Source organism: Sorex fumeus, unplaced genomic scaffold, assembly GCF_029834395.1.
Source record: "Sorex fumeus unplaced genomic scaffold, SorFum_2.1 ptg000051l, whole genome shotgun sequence".
Taxonomy (NCBI): Eukaryota; Metazoa; Chordata; class Mammalia; order Eulipotyphla; family Soricidae; genus Sorex; species Sorex fumeus.
In genome coordinates this window covers 4,178,827-4,197,939 of record NW_026606108.1, presented here as the reverse complement: position 1 = coordinate 4,197,939, position 19,113 = coordinate 4,178,827, and the positions used below count along the sequence as shown (strand labels likewise).

The window sequence follows — 19,113 nt, the reverse complement described above, 5'->3', positions numbered from 1 at the left end:
GCCCCCCAAGTGTCTGTCCCCCACGTTGTCTGTCATGTTGGTTCCCTTGTCACTTGTCACTTGCAGAGGGGCTCATCCTGGTTCAGCTTCACCCTTCCCACCCAGCTCTGTCATCACCGTGTGTAGCGTCAGATCTGCAAGGACCCCCCCATTCCCATAAGGCCTCACCCCTAGAGGCAAGCCTTTCAGAGAAGTAGGCCGGGGTGGGCACTGGACGGTCAGTATGCATGATTGCATGTCACTCACCATGAAGCATTTCCATGGAAAACCCTTGTATGCTTCTGCCTGTGTAAGAACCCAGATTGCCTCAAAACTCTCAAAACCCATTCAAATGACTGCAAATCCACTCAAATGACTGGTTGGTGGGAGGGAAAGTCAGGAAAGAGGACATGAAACCAAAACTGAAAGTTTCTTTATTTTGTTCTTTGTGTTTTCCTCCACCAATCCCTGGTCAAGAGACAGTTTGATGCTATGTTCAGACAAACTGGGCTTGTAAATAAGTCTCTCACCAGCCTGATGGCTCCAACCCAACCTTGTCCGAGGAATCAGGATGTTACTGACTGCATTTGATGGTGGACTAGGGTTGTTGGACCCAGTAATCCCAGGGCATTTCTGCTAAACCCTGGGCTGTGGAGTGACTGCTGTCTGCAGAGACCACAGGAAAGGGTTGCTTCAGAACTATCAGTCCAATATAACAGCTAAAGCTAAATGAAGTGAAGTTGAATTTGTGTGTGTGTGTGTGTGTGTGTGTGTGTTAAATTGTACACTATTAAATGCTTCACCTGTTAAATGCTTCACCTATGTTGCAGTTGATTAGATTTAGGCATTCGTGGATCCAAGTAGGCAACATAAAGTGAGCATTCCCACGTTGTTTTGTTTTTTATCCATATCAGGGCAGTTTAGACCTCATCATGCTCCCTATGTGTCAGAAAGGCTTGGGCTTTGCTGGAGGATGAGTAAAGACAGCTGTCCGGTCCCCATAACTCCAGCCTCTGGCTTTGTCCCCCTTTCACTCTTATTTCCAGCTCAGGAAACAGTCAAGACGTGTGTTTCAAGAAAGAAACTTTCATTTGACCCTGGCGATAGGGCACGCCCCTTCGATTGTCTGATAATAGTCCTCTGGGCCCTTTCCCATTCTTAGTGAGATCAGAGGGTGATTCACCTAGAAAAATCTCTTCTGTCCTTCTGTGTGTACCCAGGAGTGGCTCAGAACTCGGAGCTCCGGGCTTCTGAGCTCCAGGGCATCTTTGACTCGCTTTTCCCCCTGCCATGGGCACATCATAAGAGAAGATTGATTTTCAGAGCAAAAGGAATTGCCTACATGTATTCACTTGTGTATTTCAGTCCTTCCTGGGGAAAATGGATGAATTTGCTTGCGCTATGGAAGACTGTGTGTGTGTGTGCGTGTGCCTGTGTGTGTGTGTGTGTGTGTGTGTGTGTGTCCTCAGGGTCCTGTCCCCCCCTTCCCTATTCTACAAGAGATAAATGGTTGATGCACTTCCCCCACCCCCCAATTTATTGTCTTTTTTTTTAAAAAGAAAGCAAAATAAAACAAGTCCAAGTGTTTTCCAGCTAAAGAGAAGACTTCATTTCTCTTGCTGCTCACAGACTCACTTTTTCCATCTTTGGCTTTAAAACAAAGGAATGCATTTGGATTCGCACTTGAGATGGCATAACCTAAAAAAACAAAGTGGTTCTGGTTTTGCACACCCAAGTAAGGACCTAGTAAGGAACAGATACGTGAGTGCTAAGCACGAGAAGGTCAAATCTGTCTCCCTCTCTGCTTCATAGATGCTCATGGCAAGCTACTGTGGATTGTGTGTGTGTGTGTGTGTGTGTGTGTGTGTGTGTGTGTGTGTTGTGGGGAGGGAGTCGTGTCCTTCCAGAAAGGAAGGGAAGAAGGGGGAGCTCAGTGAGGGAGATATTCCTTTTGGACACTGCTATGCACAGATGCACTTTCCTTTCTCTGCACTTTGCTTTCTTTGTTGAGTGTATTTTAGAGAACTTTTCCATGGCAACATAGGAAGAGCTACCTCGTTCTAACTGATGCTTCACATTCCATTATCTCGGTGGCCTCTCATTTCTCTGATTAGGCTATTGTTGGGGAATCTATAGAGTATCTGCTGTTTGTTATTTTTGTACATAAACCTGTAATTAGCATCCGTGGACTTGGAGCCCGGCATCCTCTTGTGACTGTCTTGGTGTAAATTCCAAAGTGGCAATGGAATTTCTCCGTTAAGACTGTGAGCATTTAACCTTTTCATAGACGCTGTCAGATTAGCCTCTCAATAACACCTATAGATAGGGTGATTCCTCATATTGTTTTATGAATCATTAAGGAACTTTTTTCCCAATCTGGTGAGTAAGAAAAAAAACATATTGCAATAGCATTCAAATTTAGTTCATCTCATGAGCAAAGTGAAGACTCTTTGGAAATGGTTTGTTGGTACTTTGCATTCCTATAAATTTATGTTTTTTATGCAACTTTCAATTGGGTTGTTTGGATTTTTTTAATTATTAATTTGCCTGTGCACCATGAAAGTTTTCTGTTATATCTTGAAAATATTTTGGTTCATTTATTAGTTGTCTTTTGATGTTATTTATTAATTTATTTATTTGTATGTAGAAAATGTATGATTTTATGTGCAGCTTTTCCATATTTTCTTGGAATTTGTTTCTATTTTCAATAATTTTCCTTTCTGAAATTATAAATAAACGTACTCATATTTTTTTCTAAGTCCTTATGGTTTTAGTTTTTATTTTTTCTAAGTACTTATGGTTTACTTTCCTAGATTTTTTTTCTTTTTCACAAGAAATGAAGGTAAACATGGATTACCAGTTAACCAGTTGTGCCAGAAAAATATGTAACATTGCATTCTTATAAAATAATTATAGTCTTTTTCCACATATTAAAATTCTACCTTATTGTAAACTCCTAAGTATGTGTATCTCTTTCTGTTTTATTAATTTATCTCTCTAAGGATGTCTTCAATTGATGCAGTTTCATTACATAAGTATCAAATATTTATAGTAATCAGTATTTTTAAGTCAACACAGCACCCCCCTCCACCCCACACACATTCCACTCATCTACCTCCTCTCACAAACATGCACCTTATTTCTTAATTTAAATCATACTGACTCCATAGATGAATTGAGTACAAGAACAATCTAGGCTCATATTCAAATCTAATTTTAAATATTAGATTTTGGTCCACTCCAGGGGTTTTATTGTTTTGTTGAGATAGAACTCCATGAATTTTTTTTTTATTTCTAGGGATCCTATCATTCTGTTACCATTCTCAGTGAAATGATTCTTTCATTTTATTTTCTAATTGAAAATAGAGAAAAGTAATTGATTTTGTGTATTCAGGTAACCAACTACTATAATTTCGGTTTCTTATTATATCTAAGAGTTTCTGTGTCTCTTTTTCATTATTTATTTCTTGTTCCTGGCCAGTTGCTTTTGAGAAGAGGCAGATGTAACTGATAATAATAATAATTCAGGAGGCATACATTTTTTTTCATAGTTGGTGGTGCTCAGGGCCACCTTCTGGCTCTGTGCTCAGGGCTTGCTCCTGGCTGTGCTGGGACTGGGGGATCCCATGCAGTGCAGGGGGTCAAACAGAGTTGGCTATGTGCATCTTATCCTGGTATCATCTCTCTAGTCCTTCAATTCATCTTCCTCCTGCTTAATTTGGGTTCCTGTGTGGGGGACCTTATTTCCATCTGTGAGAGCTTAAGACTCTCTTCCCCAAATCTCACATTACTCTCCCATTTAAGCTCCTGGGGAGGATTTGATGCTCTCATTGAGTGTCTTGGCCTTGGACCGCCCCACAATACTTCCCATACACCCATGCTTTGAGGTAAGTTTTGGGGAACTGACCTCCCAGGTGATGCTCAGGAGGTTCTCAGCTCATCTAGCCAGGGGTTCCCTACAAGGGCGGGATGAAGCATTGTTATTAGGGCCATTTGGTGCTGGGGATCCCGGGGCCTTTCTGGAGGTGCTTGGGAGCTCCAGAGTTTATCCAGGTGATGCTCAGGAGACTGTGGGGTGCTGGGGATCAGACCCATGCCATTTGATTCAGAGAGAAGAGAAGCTCTTCATGCATATAGCCAGCAGACTGGCTGGAGATTCTGATTATACCTTTGTGGATGGTGGTTGGAATCACATTCATTTAATTTCTGCCCCTGTGGGAGAATACTGCAACCCCCCTGCACCCCATATGTTTCCCAATTCCACTGAGATCCTCAAGGGGCTCTGTAAAGGAGTCTGTGCTCATGGGATTTCTAGAACATTCCTCCCCAGACAATAGCTTCTCAGTTCAAACTCAGTCCACGATCAGAGAGGCCTCAACAGACTGGAGCACATGCTTTGCATATAGGAGGCCAGGGTTCAAGTCCTCGCACTGCATGGACCCCTCAGCACCATTCGGACCCTGAGCACTGAGTGAGGAGTGAACCAAAATTCTGAAGTATGCGACCCTTCACTCCCTCCACAACCCCCTTCAATGGGGAGGAAGAATAAACCAGGCATTTCAGGGGGTATTGAATAATATCACACTGAGATTGGGTCTAGGGCTTTGCAGACACACCCCACCCCTTAATCTTTTCTATGTATAACATGTGTGGGGGGGCAATGAGGGCCACCCCCAGACATGCACAGCATGGCAGTGGAAGCCTGATGATCGGGTGCTTGGCCCAGTGAGCTGCAGGGGCCACCAGAACCCCCACTTGGCAGTGTTCAGGGGCATGTGGTCCTGGGGATGGAACTCAGGGCCATGCCTATACTCTGCCTCTAGAGCACTCTCTCGGATATGCCTTGCCTTTCTGCTTGGGTGCAGCATTTTGGGATGCATTCTAGCCTCATGATTTCTCCCTAATGCCCTTGACCTCCCTGAGGAAAATGAGGTGCAGTGGAGAGCATCAGACCGTAGCACCGGGCCGCGGGGAGTTATACGCGCAGTAAACTGACAGAGACCTGGCAGATGTTTTCACCTGCATGCGGAAGCTATCGATCTTTGTGTTGAAGGATCTTCTGTCATCATGGAGCTCGGTGTTTTTCCATCTCTCTGCCCGTGTTTCTCTCTGTGCTAAGTGAGACTGGCCACTGCTGTCTGCATGCCCTGTGTTAGTACTGACCACCTCCTTCTTCTCATTTGAGGCAAGGAGAATGTTGCAGAAATAAAGAAATACTTAAGAGTAACAATGAGTGTTCTTGCTGAGATAAGTATTTTCAAGTCAAAAGGAGTGTTAGCTTTCCTTGTGTATATCTGGGCCCTTGCTGTCCCATCTCAATCACTGTTCAACGTTAAAAATATCAGAAGGCTGGAAAAATTACCACCCCCTTAAAATGATCTGCTTCTGTCCATTCCTTTTTCAGCAGGGTGGGAGGAGGGTGGTGCTGGGAGGCTGGACCACACCCTGTGGTGATGACTCATGCTCTAAACTCAGGGATTACTCCTGTTTGAGCTTGGGGCCCCTACAGGGTGCCAGGGTTTGAACTGGATTGGCTGCATGCAAGGCAAGCATCTTGATCCCTGCACTCTCTTTCCAGCTCCCTTGAGCAGGCTCACCTTCCTATGTTATTCTGGGTCTCTGCTTCCTACTGATAGTGTTTGGGTCTTCCAGGCCCTCTCTTGCAGCCGCTCCAGGCCATCAGCAGAGAAAACCCTGGTGAAACTTTGGAGAAAGAATGCCCCAAAAGCATATATTCAATTTGATTCAGAAGATTCCAAAATGTTCAGAAGTGTTGAGCTCAGGTTCAAAACTTAGAAATAAAGGGAGAGGGAGTGCTGTTTCTACACAGCAAAGAAGCAAACATCTCAGTTACATTGGGAGACTTGGGTGGTCCCTCCTAGAACACTGATCCAGTCTTGGTAAGTGTGTGTGCAGCACAAACAGTGACCTGGGCCTGGATGCAGATGACACAGGTGGGGCTGGAGTCTCATTTGAGCATCTGTTTTCAGGACATGGGACTTGCATATCAGGTGTCACCAAGCTCAGAGTCAGGGGATACTTTACTTCTTGGAGGCTGCCAGAGTGTTGGGGAGCTGTTTCCAGACCTTGAGCCACCAGGGGAAGGGCAGACCCAAAGCCCAGGGCCCTAGGAGCGCTCACCACTAAAACCCACATTTCATACCTGAGTGACTCCCCTCAGACCCAGAGGCTGAGATGGGCAGATTCATTCTAAACATGTAATAGGGGTGGGAGTGATAGTTCAGCGGGGATAGCATTTGCCTTGCATGCAGCTGACCCAGGTTTGATCCCCGGCATCCCATGGAGTCCCCTGAGCACCACCAGAAGTGATCCCCGAGTTTACAGTCAGGAGTAACCCCTGAACATGACTGGGTATGGCCCCCAAAAAGTTTATTTTACAGTTCAAGTACATGGTCTGGGTTCCTCTCTTTCCTCCTCTCCCTTCCTTTCCCTTCCCTCCTTTCTTCCTCTCCCCTTCCCTTCTCTCCCTTCTTGTTCCCCCTCCCCTTCTCTCCTACCTTTCTCTCCTTTCCCTTCCCTTCTCTCTCCTTCCTTATCTCCCCTCCCCTCCCCTCCCTTCCTCTCTTCTCTTTTCCTCTCCCCAGTTTTCCCCTTCTTCTTCAATGTTTGGTACCTTTGTTGGTGCCAAGTTCAATGCTTTGGTTGATTATAACATAATTAACAAATATTCCAGTGTGTCAAAAACTGTTAACAACTTCAGTATAAACTAATATTGTTACCACAAAAGTGGATTTTTCTGTGCCGCTGGGTTCTTGAGAACTGTAAAAAAAGAGTTGCAGATAAAACCCAGGTGCTCCAGAGGTTAAAGTTTTTTTCACCCGAGGCAGGAGAGATAGCATAGTGAGGAGAACATGTGCCTTGCATGCAACCTGGGTACAATTCCCGGCACCCCATATAGTCCACCAAACCCACCAGGAGTGATCCCTGAGCGCAGAGCCAGGAGTAAACCCTGAGTATCACCAGGTGTGTCCCCAAAACCAAAATAAAAAAATAGCAATGCCATACCACTCACCCTGTGCCTCTCTCTGCTCCCGGTCCCCGCTATTCCCTGTGTATGATGATTTGGCTGTCCCTACACTATACCGTCCTGCTCGCCTACAATGGATGATGGCCTAGTCTTGTCCCTTGATGCCCAATCTAATGTACAACTCCCTAAGTTTGAAATCTTGTCACTGGGCCTCTCTCTCTCTCTGCCCCAGTGAGTCTCTGTCCCTGCCCAGCTTTCCTCCAACCATGGTCACATACATGCAGCTGAGACTCCTGTGCTCAGTCCCTCGTCATTGTCTGGGCATTCAAGTCCTGCCTGATTCTGCCACTTGCACGCATGCAGGTGAATGTGAGGAGAGAATGAGCAGGCCAGGAGCCAGCCTGATATTCCTTTTATCTCCTGCTATTTTTCCTCCTAATTGTTACCCATCATCTATTTTTTTCTCTTTTTGGCTTTTTGGGTCACACCTGGTGATGCCTCAGGGGTTACTCCTGGCTCTGCACTCAGGAATTACTCCTGGCAGTGATTAGGGAACCCTCTGGGGTGCAGGGATAGAACCCAGGCCAGAACCCTCACCGGAATTCTTTCGCTCTGGTCCCCCAGCATCTATTCTTGATTGAACACCTTTTCAGGTAGGCAAAATTAAAATAACCAGCAGTGGAAGTAGGATTTCTGGTGCTCCACTAGCTCAATGTGTGACCTGGTGCTCCACCCTCACACTGCCACCATTATCAATATCTCTTTTAATACAATATAATATAATGCAGAGTGCCTAATATATATATGAATATGAATATATACATATGTAATGTTTACCATAAATATGCATGAATCTAAGCACATTTTTCTCAGGCTTACAATATGAAGTTTCTGCATATTATGAAATGATCCTCAAAGCCAACCCTACATCACTGCAGTTACAATGATTTGTTTCCTTAGGATGAGCTGTGTGCATGCGTGAGTGATTGTGCATGCGTGTGTGTGTGCGTGTGTGTGTTTATGTGTATCAGCACCAATAAGCTCTTTCAGGACCTGCTTCTCAGCAACTTTCTAACGTGTGACTCCCCGTTATAAGCAGTAGTCAGGAGGCTGCTTGCTAATTAGAGAGGAGGAGAGGGAGAATTATTCCTCAGAGCAGGCAACAACCAGTAATGTGAGGGCTGGAAAATAGGCCAATGACTCATTATAAATAGGCTAGTGATTTGGTTTGGTTCAGAGAGGGTTTATTTAGGGTTTTTGCCCTTATATATGTGCTTTTCATTTCTTAACCTAGGGATGCATTATCTCAAAGCAGGCTTTCTGCACTCACCCACACCTCAGGCCACTTGCCCATTTATTTTTAGCTGAATTCCTTTCTGTTTTGGTCTTGAGTTAGGTGACATCTTGAAAGAGTTTTGTTGTTGTTGTTATTTTGTTTGGGGCTCAATGCTTACTCCTGGCTCTGTGCTCATGGATCACTCCTGGTGGTGCTTGGAAAACCCGATGGGGTTCCAGGGATTGAACCCAGGTTGGATGTGTGCAAGGTCCTCCCCATTGTCCTACTGTCCCAGCCTTATCTTGATACAGTCTGAAGAGGAAGCTCTTGCATATATGCTGTGCAACTATCTTCTCCAAACTATGAGATGGCTTCTGGGTTTGACTTGTTTGTGGGCTTTTGGCATGGGAAAGCTTTTTAATTCCTCTTGAGGTAGTCACGCCACAGACTCATTTCCTCCTTCTTGCTTTAGTCTCCCTTGTCGCTGGACTTGAGGCTCCAAGTGCATCTCTGAGGGGGAGCTCCTGGACCTCCTACTTTGTCTCCGAAGGATTCTGTGAGTTTGGGTTCAACATCCAAGTCTCCAGGACAATTCTCGTCCATGCCTGTGGGTGAGGCACAGCACTGCCACTGCCCCCAGCCAACTCTCCTTTTCTAGGGTTAGTAGAGATCCCTAAGCTGACTTTATGCTCTTTCTCCCTCTCTCTCTCCTCTCCCCTCCAGGCCCAATTTGAGCAACTACAGCCTCATTCCCAGGTCTTTCTGAAGGAGGGGACATCTAACTCCTCCTGATGCACCAAGTTCCATGAGACCTTTGCAAATGTGTTAATCAGCTTCCCCCTTCCTCACCTCCACATGGCCCCCAACCACAAGGGAGAAAGTGAGAGAGAGAGGGAGGGAGAGGGAGGGAGAGAGAGGAAGGGAGGGAGGAAAGGAGAGAGAGAAGGAGGGAGATGCTCACTGTAACTCTGACCTCATAGCCTTGCACGTGGTGCTTTGCTAACATTTCATATCAAAAATATGTTTCAACCCTTATTCCCTAAACTATAATTTTAAAATAGAATGACTAAAGCAAGACTAAGAAAAATGCCCGTTTCCAGGCTGGACAGAGCTGAGCAGACAGCAATGCCTGTGCTGCAGACAGCTCTTTATGCCTGAGGGCTCATTGGTGAACAAGTCGTGTCCCTTCCACCTGTGTGTCTACTGGGTGACCCCTGAGGACACACCTGGGCCAGCCTTAGGCTGGAGGTATGGCCTGGCTTCCTCCACTGACTTCAAATCTTCAAGGATGGAATGATGGGAGGGGGTTAGGCTAGGAAAGGGGCTTCTCCATTATGGGGCTCAGCTCATATTGGACCGTCTTGGAGTCAGTCCATGAAGCTAAAACTCGACCTGTGGACACCTACACATGGTTGAAGAGTTTCACTGCATCCCTCACTGCCAGATACACTACACGGATCCTCAGCTGTGGCAGAGACATGTGTTCACATGTGTAGAGGGACATGATACAGTGTTGCCCAAATGTGGCAAGGTCCAGCCCTGGTGTGACATGCCCAGAGTATCCTCAGCACAGGTCTGATATGTTGTCTCCAGGTCCAGGCCTCGCATGAGGAGCAGGAGAGTGTGGCGCATTCCCACAATGCTTTTCTGAAGCTTCCCCGATGCAGAGACAACTCTGGGTACAGACGATAGGAGGTGGTTGAAATAGCAGAATATTCTCTAGGGAGTGAAAGGGGCCTGCTGGCGTCCTTCTTTGACTCAGATCTGTAAACATAAGAAACTGCCGGTAAAATCTATTAGTTTGTATGTTTCTTTAGGATAATGCATGTGAAGTTGCTCATTTTTGTGCAGCTTAAGGAGCAAGATGGTGCAGAAAATCTAAGATTCCATATTTCAGAACATCAGCATTACAGATGTATGGCCAAATAGGAAGGGTGAAACAGTGGGCTGTGAAGATTACATGAAGCTTGTCCCTTTGTTTGCAATTGATCCTGGGACCAAAAGAACTAACTTTGCACACTGTCCACCCCAGTTCAGTCCCCTGAATCATACAGTCCTGGACTGAGTGATCCCTGAGCACAGAGTAAAGAGGAAGCTGTGAGCATTGCTGGATGTGGATCCAACATGACAAAACAAAACAAAAAAAAGAATTACACCAGTACACTTTTATGAAAATCATTTTTATTAAAATGTCTAGGATCACACAAAAGTTATAAATCAAATGTATAAAATAAGAAACAATGTGTATACAGCTATAAATCACCAGGAAGATGGTGCAGCCCACAGGTTCCCCCGGAGCACAACTCCGAGTGCTGGAACCCGGGTCCCCCCACATCCCCCCCCCCCAGAGCTTATGTTTGGGTATCCCGGCAAAGGCAGAGGAGGGGGAAGCATCCAAACACGTCCTGAGTCACAGGCAAAAACGTCCCGCAGGCAGCAGAGCACACACACTCGGTGCCAGGCTGGGTCCGGCGTTGCTGGGCTGTCAGAGGCGGGGCCCCCGTGGGAGCGGAAGGCTGTGCAGGACCCGCAGGCTTTTCTGGCCTTTCCTGCTCTTCCTCTTGGCGGCCGTGGCACACGCTTCCGGGACAGCTTTCTGGGGCGCAGGCTGCTCCCAGGGCGCCCCGTGCCCGCACCTGGAGCCGTGGATCACCACAGCGTCGGCAGGCAGGGTGGCCTCCGTCTTCCTGAGGTTGGGTGGCGGCTTGGGCCGGCTCTGCTCCTGCAGCCGCCTCCAGCAGTCCAGGCTGAGGCCAGAAGAGTCCTCACCAGACTCGGGGTGCCCGGACGCCGAGGGCTCGCGCTCACTGTCAGGGCGGCCCGGATGCTCCCCGGGGATCCCCGAGGACACGCAGCCCGGCCCGTCCGGCCCGGCCCAGCCCCAGTCGCCGCCGCCTCTCTCCCACTCGGCCTTCTGCGCGTAGAAGAGGACGTAGGCCTGCTGGCTGAGGACGCGGGACACGTCGCAGGCGCTGACCTTGGCGTCGTCCATCTGGTACCACTGGCCGTCCGCCGCTCTGACGTAGCACAGGTAGTGGCCGCTGTGGGAGTCCCAGCCGGTGTGCACCAGGACGGCATAGAGCGCGTAGACGAGAGGCCCCTCCTGGCGCTCCGACGTGCAGCCGCCCACGTCCAGGCACTCGGGGTAGCGCACGTGGCCAGCCAGCTTGGCGCCGCCGCCGTCCTGGCAGAACCTCTTCAGCACCAGCATCAGGACCCGCGAGGCCGCGTGCAGGGTCAGCGTCTTGGTGGCGGGCGACTTCTGGCCGCAGGTGCCGCACAGGTAGGCGTCCGGCCCCTCCAGTCTCTCGGGCTTCACCAGCTCTCGCAGGGCTCGGGCCACGCTCGGAGCTGCTCCCACGTCCAGCGCCACGTCCAGGTACGGCTCAAAGGTGTCGGAGACGGCCAGGCAGCGCAGACACTGCATCTGGGACCGCCAGCGGCCTCCAAAGATGCCCGCGACGTCGGCCGGCTCCCGCCCGCCACCCTGCGGGCAGCCTTGCTGCATGGCGTCCAGCGTGAACAGGAGGAATTCGTGCGCGTCTTCCTGCCGCTGCCTGTGGAATCCGGCCAGCAGCGATGGGCACGGCTCGAGGACCTCCCCGGGGCGCCGCAGGGCCCGGCTGATGTGCTGCCGCACGCCGCACGCCCTGCAGCAGGCCCGCTGGCCGGGGGCGCCGCCATGAAGTCCGGACGCCGCCCAGCTGGCCAGGGCCGGAGTGTAGGTCAGACACTGCAGGGCGGCGTTCACGTAGCAGCTGTTCCCGACGTTCCGCAGCCCGGCCCCCACCGCGCGTCCTGTCTTCCCCTCGGGCGGGGGAGCCTTGGCGCCAGCCCGCGCCTGGCCCCTGGGAGCCAGACCCATCTGCGACGTCGCGGGCAGCGACTGGGGGGCGGCCTCAGCCAGGGGCGCGGCGCTGCTGACCCCAGCCTTCTTCTTGCTGCTCCAGGATGCGGCTTGGGCCATCCCTCGGCTTGAGTGCAAGCTGTCCAGGGCAGAGAAGGGGCCTCCGTGCCTCCAGAACTCGGCGATGAAGGCCTCGTCGCAACGACGACGACTTCCCTTGGCAGAGCGCTGGAAAGAAGCTCAGCCCCCTGGCGCGCGAGTCCCTAAATACCTGGATGCAGCCCCGCCCAGGCACAGTCTCTGCCCACCGATCTCCAACCTGTCCAATCCGGTGAGGGAAGAGTAGGGTGTGTGACCAATCCCTGAGCTCACATGAGCCCTAAGCAGCTGGCCACGGCAGGGTGTGGCGGGCGTAGGGCGTGGCCAGTTGCGGAGGCCCTAAGGCCACCGGAGCCCTGGGATGCTGTGTCTCCAGAGGCCCTTCAGACTGACCCGCAACTCTTCAGGAAAGCATTCCCAAAGGAAGGTTCTTATGCAATTTGTATTATAAAATTTAAACACATTTATATTTAGTTATATTTTCATTGCACTAACATACACCTCAGAGACCTGGGCCCTACAAAAATAGGATGAGAACGCTATTCGGGTCTCCCAAAGAGGAATTGAAAGAGCTTTGCTTGGAATATGACACCACTCAAATGAGAGAAGGAGTCCAGAGTTCTGAACTCCATCAATGATCAAAGGTCAGGGACGCTGCCTCATTTGCCAAGGGGTGGAAAATCTGAAGGTTTGGACACGTAATGCAATTTAGAGATGACCGGTGGACTAGAGCTGTTACCAACTGGGAAGTCAAAAGAACACGTGGGCCCCCATGTACAAGATAGCCAGACATCTTCATCAAAACCCTGAACAAATGGCTTGAGGGCTCTTTGTGTTCCTGGAGCAAACAGATTCCATTGGGCTACACTAGCATGTGACAGAAATGAATGGAGACATTACTGACGCCTGCTTGAGCAAATCGAAGATCACTGGAATGACAAGTGATACAAGTGACATATTTTCATAAATAATATATAATATAGTGGAGTTCATGCAAAATTCAATCAGCTAACCAGTGGCTGAATAAATAGCAGTACTCCTACATTAAAAATAAATAAATAACATATAATATGAAGAATATTCATAAGATTTTAACTACATGTTTCACATATATGATATATTATTTTATTTATAATGTATAATACTCATATAATAACGCATTATATTTTTATAAATTTATGATCACTTGATCACTCAACATCTCATGACTCATCCATTTGCTCGAGCGGGTGCCATTAATGTCTCCATTAGTCCCTGTCACGTACTAGTGTAGTCCAATGGCATCTGCGCATTCTAGGAACACGAAGAGCCTCAAACCGATCATTCAGGGTCTTGACAAAGAAGTCTTACCATCTAGTAGGTGGGCCGCCACGTGGTCTTTTGACGTCCCGTGGAAGTGGAATCCAGTTGGTAACGGCTCTAGTCCAGTGGTCATCTCCAAATCTCATTATGTGTCCACCCATCTGATTTTCGATGCCTTGAGAAACAAGACTACCTCCACTACCAAGATGCCACCATACTACAGGACGCTTTCCGGATGCTCGGGCCAAGACTCACACACAAGTGAAGCCCCAGAGAACAAGATAAGCGGAACTCTGAGACCTTGGAGTCCAGGCTCAAGGGACCTGGGCACAGAGATCCTCTGCCTGCTCCCACCAACCACCGGTGACCAAGGGATTAAAACCAGGAGCCCCACCCTATTCTGCCCTGTCTGCAACCCCAGGATTACGCAAAAAAGACCCACCCTACCGGTACCAGAGAAATACCTCACCAGCAGACCTCCACTACCTCCACTACCCAGCTGCCACCATGCTCCAAGACACTTTCTGGATGCTCGGGCCAAGACTCACGCATGAGTGAAGCCCCACAGAACCAGGTAAGAGGAACTCTGAGACCTTGGAGTCCAGGCTCAAGGGACCTGGGCACAGAGATCCTCTGCCTGCTCCCACCAACCACAGGTGACCAAGGGATTAAAACCAGGAGCCCCACCCTATTCTGCCCTGTCTGTGACCCCAGGATTACGCAAAGAAGACCCACCCTACCGGTACCAGAGAAATACCTTACCAGCAGACCTCCATTACCTCCACTACCTTCACTATCCAGCCGCTGCCACACTCCAGGATGGTTTCTGGACCATGCGACACATCATAAGACACTTAATACCCATCTTCCAGGATTGCCGCACCATATTTGATAGGGTTCAAATACGGTTTGATAAATAAAGGGTGTTGGGAGGATCCTCCCAGGATGGAAGAAGCATGCTGAAAGTAGACTATGGACCGAACATGATTGCCACTCAATGCCTCTTTTGCAAACCACAGCACCCAAAAGGAGAGAGAGAGAACAAAACGGAATGCCCTGCCACAGAGGCAGGGTGGAATGGGGGGATGGGGGTGGGAGGGATACTGGGATCCGTGGTGGTGGAAAATGGGCACTGGTGGAGGGATGGGTACTTAATCATTGTATAATTGAAACCCAAGCACAAAAATTTGTAAGTATACTCCTATACCTCTTGGTTTGTCACTAATAAAAATTAAAAAAAAAAACTTCTGTGAAACATGGTGTTCTAAAGCAGTAAAAACAAAGAATTTAAAGAAACGGTTGCACTTTTGCTAATTTATATTAATTTAAGGGATTAATATTTCTTATGACATTGAAATTTTAAAAATATAATTAAATCACCGTACATAAAAAATTGTCTTGAGTCATAGTTATATTTAAATAAAACATTAGAAAAGAAACTTTTCTAAATAAACTTCTCTGGTATTAGGACAATTTAATAATTCACTATTTTTATTATTTCTAAAATATGAGGATATTTAATGAATTTTATTACTTGAATTACATTGCTATAAAGTTTTATTACTTTAAAATGCAAATATAATAACACATATACAGTAACTTCTCTTAATAACTAACTGAGTTTTAATTAGTAGGGCAATGATAGATGTTCCTCAAAATGTTATTTTGTTGCAATGAGTGGGTAAAATATGTTTATATTTTATAATGATATGACATAATTCAATACAAATAGTGCAATTAATGAAAACACCTTTGTGACTGTAAATTTGATATTTCAATGATAAAATTTTGACTGTGTTAACATTTTGTTATTTTAATAAAACTCTTATAAATTTATATTTATGTGTATCTTGAAAAACATAGACCACAGATTGTGTTCAATTTCAGACACATTGAATGCAATTTTTGTATTGTTTTCTATTCAGAAATAGAAATAAATATCCTTTCTTATTCTATAAAAAATGGTTTAAACCATGGGAACACCTACAAGGGTGATTAGAGGCCACCCTAAAAGTCTCTATCCCTCTCGGAGACCCTGGCAAGCTACTGAGCATATCCTGCTCGCACGGCAGAGCGTGGCAAGCTATCTGTGGCGTATTCGATATGCTAAAACCAGTAAATACAATGGGTCTCATTCCCCTGACCCTGAAAGAGCCCCCAATATGGCAGCGTTAAGAAGGATGAGGAAGGAGAGGCTGATAAAATCTCAAGGCCGAACTAGTCTGCCAAAACGAAGAAAGACAAAAATGACTGTCTGTAATTTCAATGCACGCACACTGGTATCGGATGCATCCATCAAGGACTTGATGGTATAAGCACGAAAGATCAAGTACAACATCATTGGTCTGACTGAGACAAGAAGGCATCAATCACATCATGCCCTTTTCGACACTGGAGAACTGCTCCTAGGAACATTCGACAAAAGAGGTGTTGGTTGTGTCAGAATCCTTGTCAACACGAACTTGGCCATAAGCATTGATTCATTTTAATGCCAAACAACCCAAATCGGACAACTACACTTGAATAGATGTGGCTCACTGCCGGCAGTTTCTATCTTCGTTGTCTGTACACCAACATCCAATTATGATGAAGGAGAAATTGAGAAGTTCTACATGGAGCTGGAGAAGTTCTATAAATAAGACCATACCGTCTACAAGATCATTGTCGGTGATTTTAATGCCAAGATAGGACCAAGAAGATCAGCCGAAGAACTCCACATCAGGACCCATGGCCTTGAATGGAAAAATTTATGATAAAAGACATTAATTTTTCCAGTGCATAAGCCTGGAATATGTATTTTCCTCTTTTTTTATAATTTAGTTTTTTTAAATTAAATTTATTTGTGAGTTACAAAGTAACAAAGTAGTTCAGGGTTGGGTATCAGTCATACTATGTTCTGACAATTGTCCCATTCACCAATGTATGTTTCTCACTACCAGTGTCCCCAGATTCCCTCCCACAAACCACCCTTCCAGCCTACCACTATGGCAGAAATTTTTCTTCTCTCTCTTACACTCGCACACCAGTGTTCCCTCTCACTCTCTATCCCCCACTCTCTTTTAGAAAGAGCAAATGACGCCATTATCTCTCAACTTTTATCCATCTTTTTCTTCGGTTCTTCATTTTGATGCCTCTACAAGATGTCTTTCTCAGTAGGGTTCCTCGCTCAGTGTAAGGTGCAGCAGAGGAGCTTTCCTGAAGAGTTGCGGGTCAGTCTGAAGGGCCTCTGGAGACACAGCATCCCAGGGCTCCGGTGGCCTTAGGGCCTCCGCAACTGGCCACGCCCTACGCCCGCCACACCCTGCCGTGGCCAGCTGCTTAGGGCTCATGTGAGCTCAGGGATTGGTCACACACCCTACTCTTCCCTCACCGGATTGGACAGGTTGGAGATCGGTGGGCAGAGACTGTGCCTGGGCGGGGCTGCATCCAGGTATTTAGGGACTCGCGCGCCAGGGGGCTGAGCTTCTTTCCAGCGCTCTGCCAAGGGAAGTCGTCGTCGTTGCGACGAGGCCTTCATCGCCGAGTTCTGGAGGCACGGAGGCCCCTTCTCTGCCCTGGACAGCTTGCACTCAAGCCGAGGGATGGCCCAAGCCGCATCCTGGAGCAGCAAGAAGAAGGCTGGGGTCAGCAGCGCCGCGCCCCTGGCTGAGGCCGCCCCCCAGTCGCTGCCCGCGACGTCGCAGATGGGTCTGGCTCCCAGGGGCCAGGCGCGGGCTGGCGCCAAGGCTCCCCCGCCCGAGGGGAAGACAGGACGCGCGGTGGGGGCCGGGCTGCGGAACGTCGGGAACAGCTGCTACGTGAACGCCGCCCTGCAGTGTCTGACCTACACTCCGGCCCTGGCCAGCTGGGCGGCGTCCGGACTTCATGGCGGCGCCCCCGGCCAGCGGGCCTGCTGCAGGGCGTGCGGCGTGCGGCAGCACATCAGCCGGGCCCTGCGGCGCCCCGGGGAGGTCCTCGAGCCGTGCCCATCGCTGCTGGCCGGATTCCACAGGCAGCGGCAGGAAGACGCGCACGAATTCCTCCTGTTCACGCTGGACGCCATGCAGCAAGGCTGCCCGCAGGGTGGCGGGCGGGAGCCGGCCGACGTCGCGGGCATCTTTGGAGGCCGCTGGCGGTCCCAGATGCAGTGTCTGCGCTGCCTGGCCGTCTCCGACACCTTTGAGCCGTACCTGGACGTGGCGCTGGACGTGGGAGCAGCTCCGAGCGTGGCCCGAGCCCTGCGAGAGCTGGTGAAGCCCGAGAGACTGGAGGGGCCGGACGCCTACCTGTGCGGCACCTGCGGCCAGAAGTCGCCCGCCACCAAGACGCTGACCCTGCACGCGGCCTCGCGGGTCCTGATGCTGGTGCTGAAGAGGTTCTGCCAGGACGGCGGCGGCGCCAAGCTGGCTGGCCACGTGCGCTACCCCGAGTGCCTGGACGTGGGCGGCTGCACGTCGGAGCGCCAGGAGGGGCCTCTCGTCTACGCGCTCTATGCCGTCCTGGTGCACACCGGCTGGGACTCCCACAGCGGCCACTACCTGTGCTACGTCAGAGCGGCGGACGGCCAGTGGTACCAGATGGACGACGCCAAGGTCAGCGCCTGCGACGTGTCCCGCGTCCTCAGCCAGCAGGCCTACGTCCTCTTCTACGCGCAGAAGGCCGAGTGGGAGAGAGGCGGCGGCGACTGGGGCTGGGCCGGGCCGGACGGGCCGGGCTGCGTGTCCTCGGGGATCCCCGGGGAGCATCCGGGCCGCCCTGACAGTGAGCGCGAGCCCTCGGCGTCCGGGCACCCCGAGTCTGGTGAGGACTCTTCTGGCCTCAGCCTGGACTGCTGGAGGCGGCTGCAGGAGCAGAGCCGGCCCAAGCCGCCACCCAACCTCAGGAAGACGGAGGCCACCCTGCCTGCCGACGCTGTGGTGATCCACGGCTCCAGGTGCGGGCACGGGGCGCCCTGGGAGCAGCCTGCGCCCCAGAAAGCTGTCCCGGAAGCGTGTGCCACGGCCGCCAAGAGGAAGAGCAGGAAAGGCCAGAAAAGCCTGCGGGTCCTGCACAGCCTTCCGCTCCCACGGGGGCCCCGCCTCTGACAGCCCAGCAACGCCGGACCCAGCCTGGCACCGAGTGTGTGTGCTCTGCTGCCTGCGGGACGTTTTTGCCTGTGACTCAGGACGTGTTTGGATGCTTCCCCCTCCTCTGCCTTTGCCGGGATACCCAAACATAAGCTCTGGGGGGGGGGGGATGTGGGGGGACCCGGGTTCCAGCACTCGGAGTTGTGCTCCGGGGGAACCTGTGGGCTGCACCATCTTCCTGGTGATTTATAGCTGTATACACATTGTTTCTTATTTTATACATTTGATTTATAACTTTTGTGTGATCCTAGACATTTTAATAAAAATGATTTTCATAAAAGTGTACTGGTGTAATTCTTTTTTTTGTTTTGTTTTGTCATGTTGGATCCACATCCAGCAATGCTCACAACTTTCTGCTGAGTATGCGCAGGGATCTACTCCAATCTCATGTCACCATATTTGAGTCAATGCATGGACTGAACTGGGGGCCAGGGGTAACTTTCAAAGTAAATTTTTTGTCCTCTGCACTATATCTCACCAGTCTCTATACTGTGTCTCACCAGTCTCCACTGAAAAA

The 19,113-nt window shown here is 49.4% G+C and overlaps 2 protein-coding genes across 2 annotated transcripts; one reads left to right on the top strand and one right to left on the bottom strand.

Moving 5' to 3' along the window:
• Positions 1-10,728: 10,728 nt before the first annotated feature.
• On the bottom strand, positions 10,729-12,210 carry LOC130033011 (ubiquitin carboxyl-terminal hydrolase 17-like protein 6). The gene has a single exon (XM_056124710.1). The coding sequence runs from the start codon at positions 12,208-12,210 to the stop codon at positions 10,729-10,731; it is 1,482 nt and encodes a 493-aa protein (XP_055980685.1).
• Positions 12,211-12,274: 64 nt separating this feature from the next.
• Positions 12,275-18,554, top strand: LOC130033010 (ubiquitin carboxyl-terminal hydrolase 17-like protein 6). Its single transcript, XM_056124709.1, has 2 exons — positions 12,275-12,421; positions 16,965-18,554. Exons 1-2 carry the CDS (start codon positions 12,275-12,277, stop codon positions 18,552-18,554), a joined length of 1,737 nt encoding a protein of 578 aa, XP_055980684.1.
• Positions 18,555-19,113: the final 559 nt, after the last annotated feature.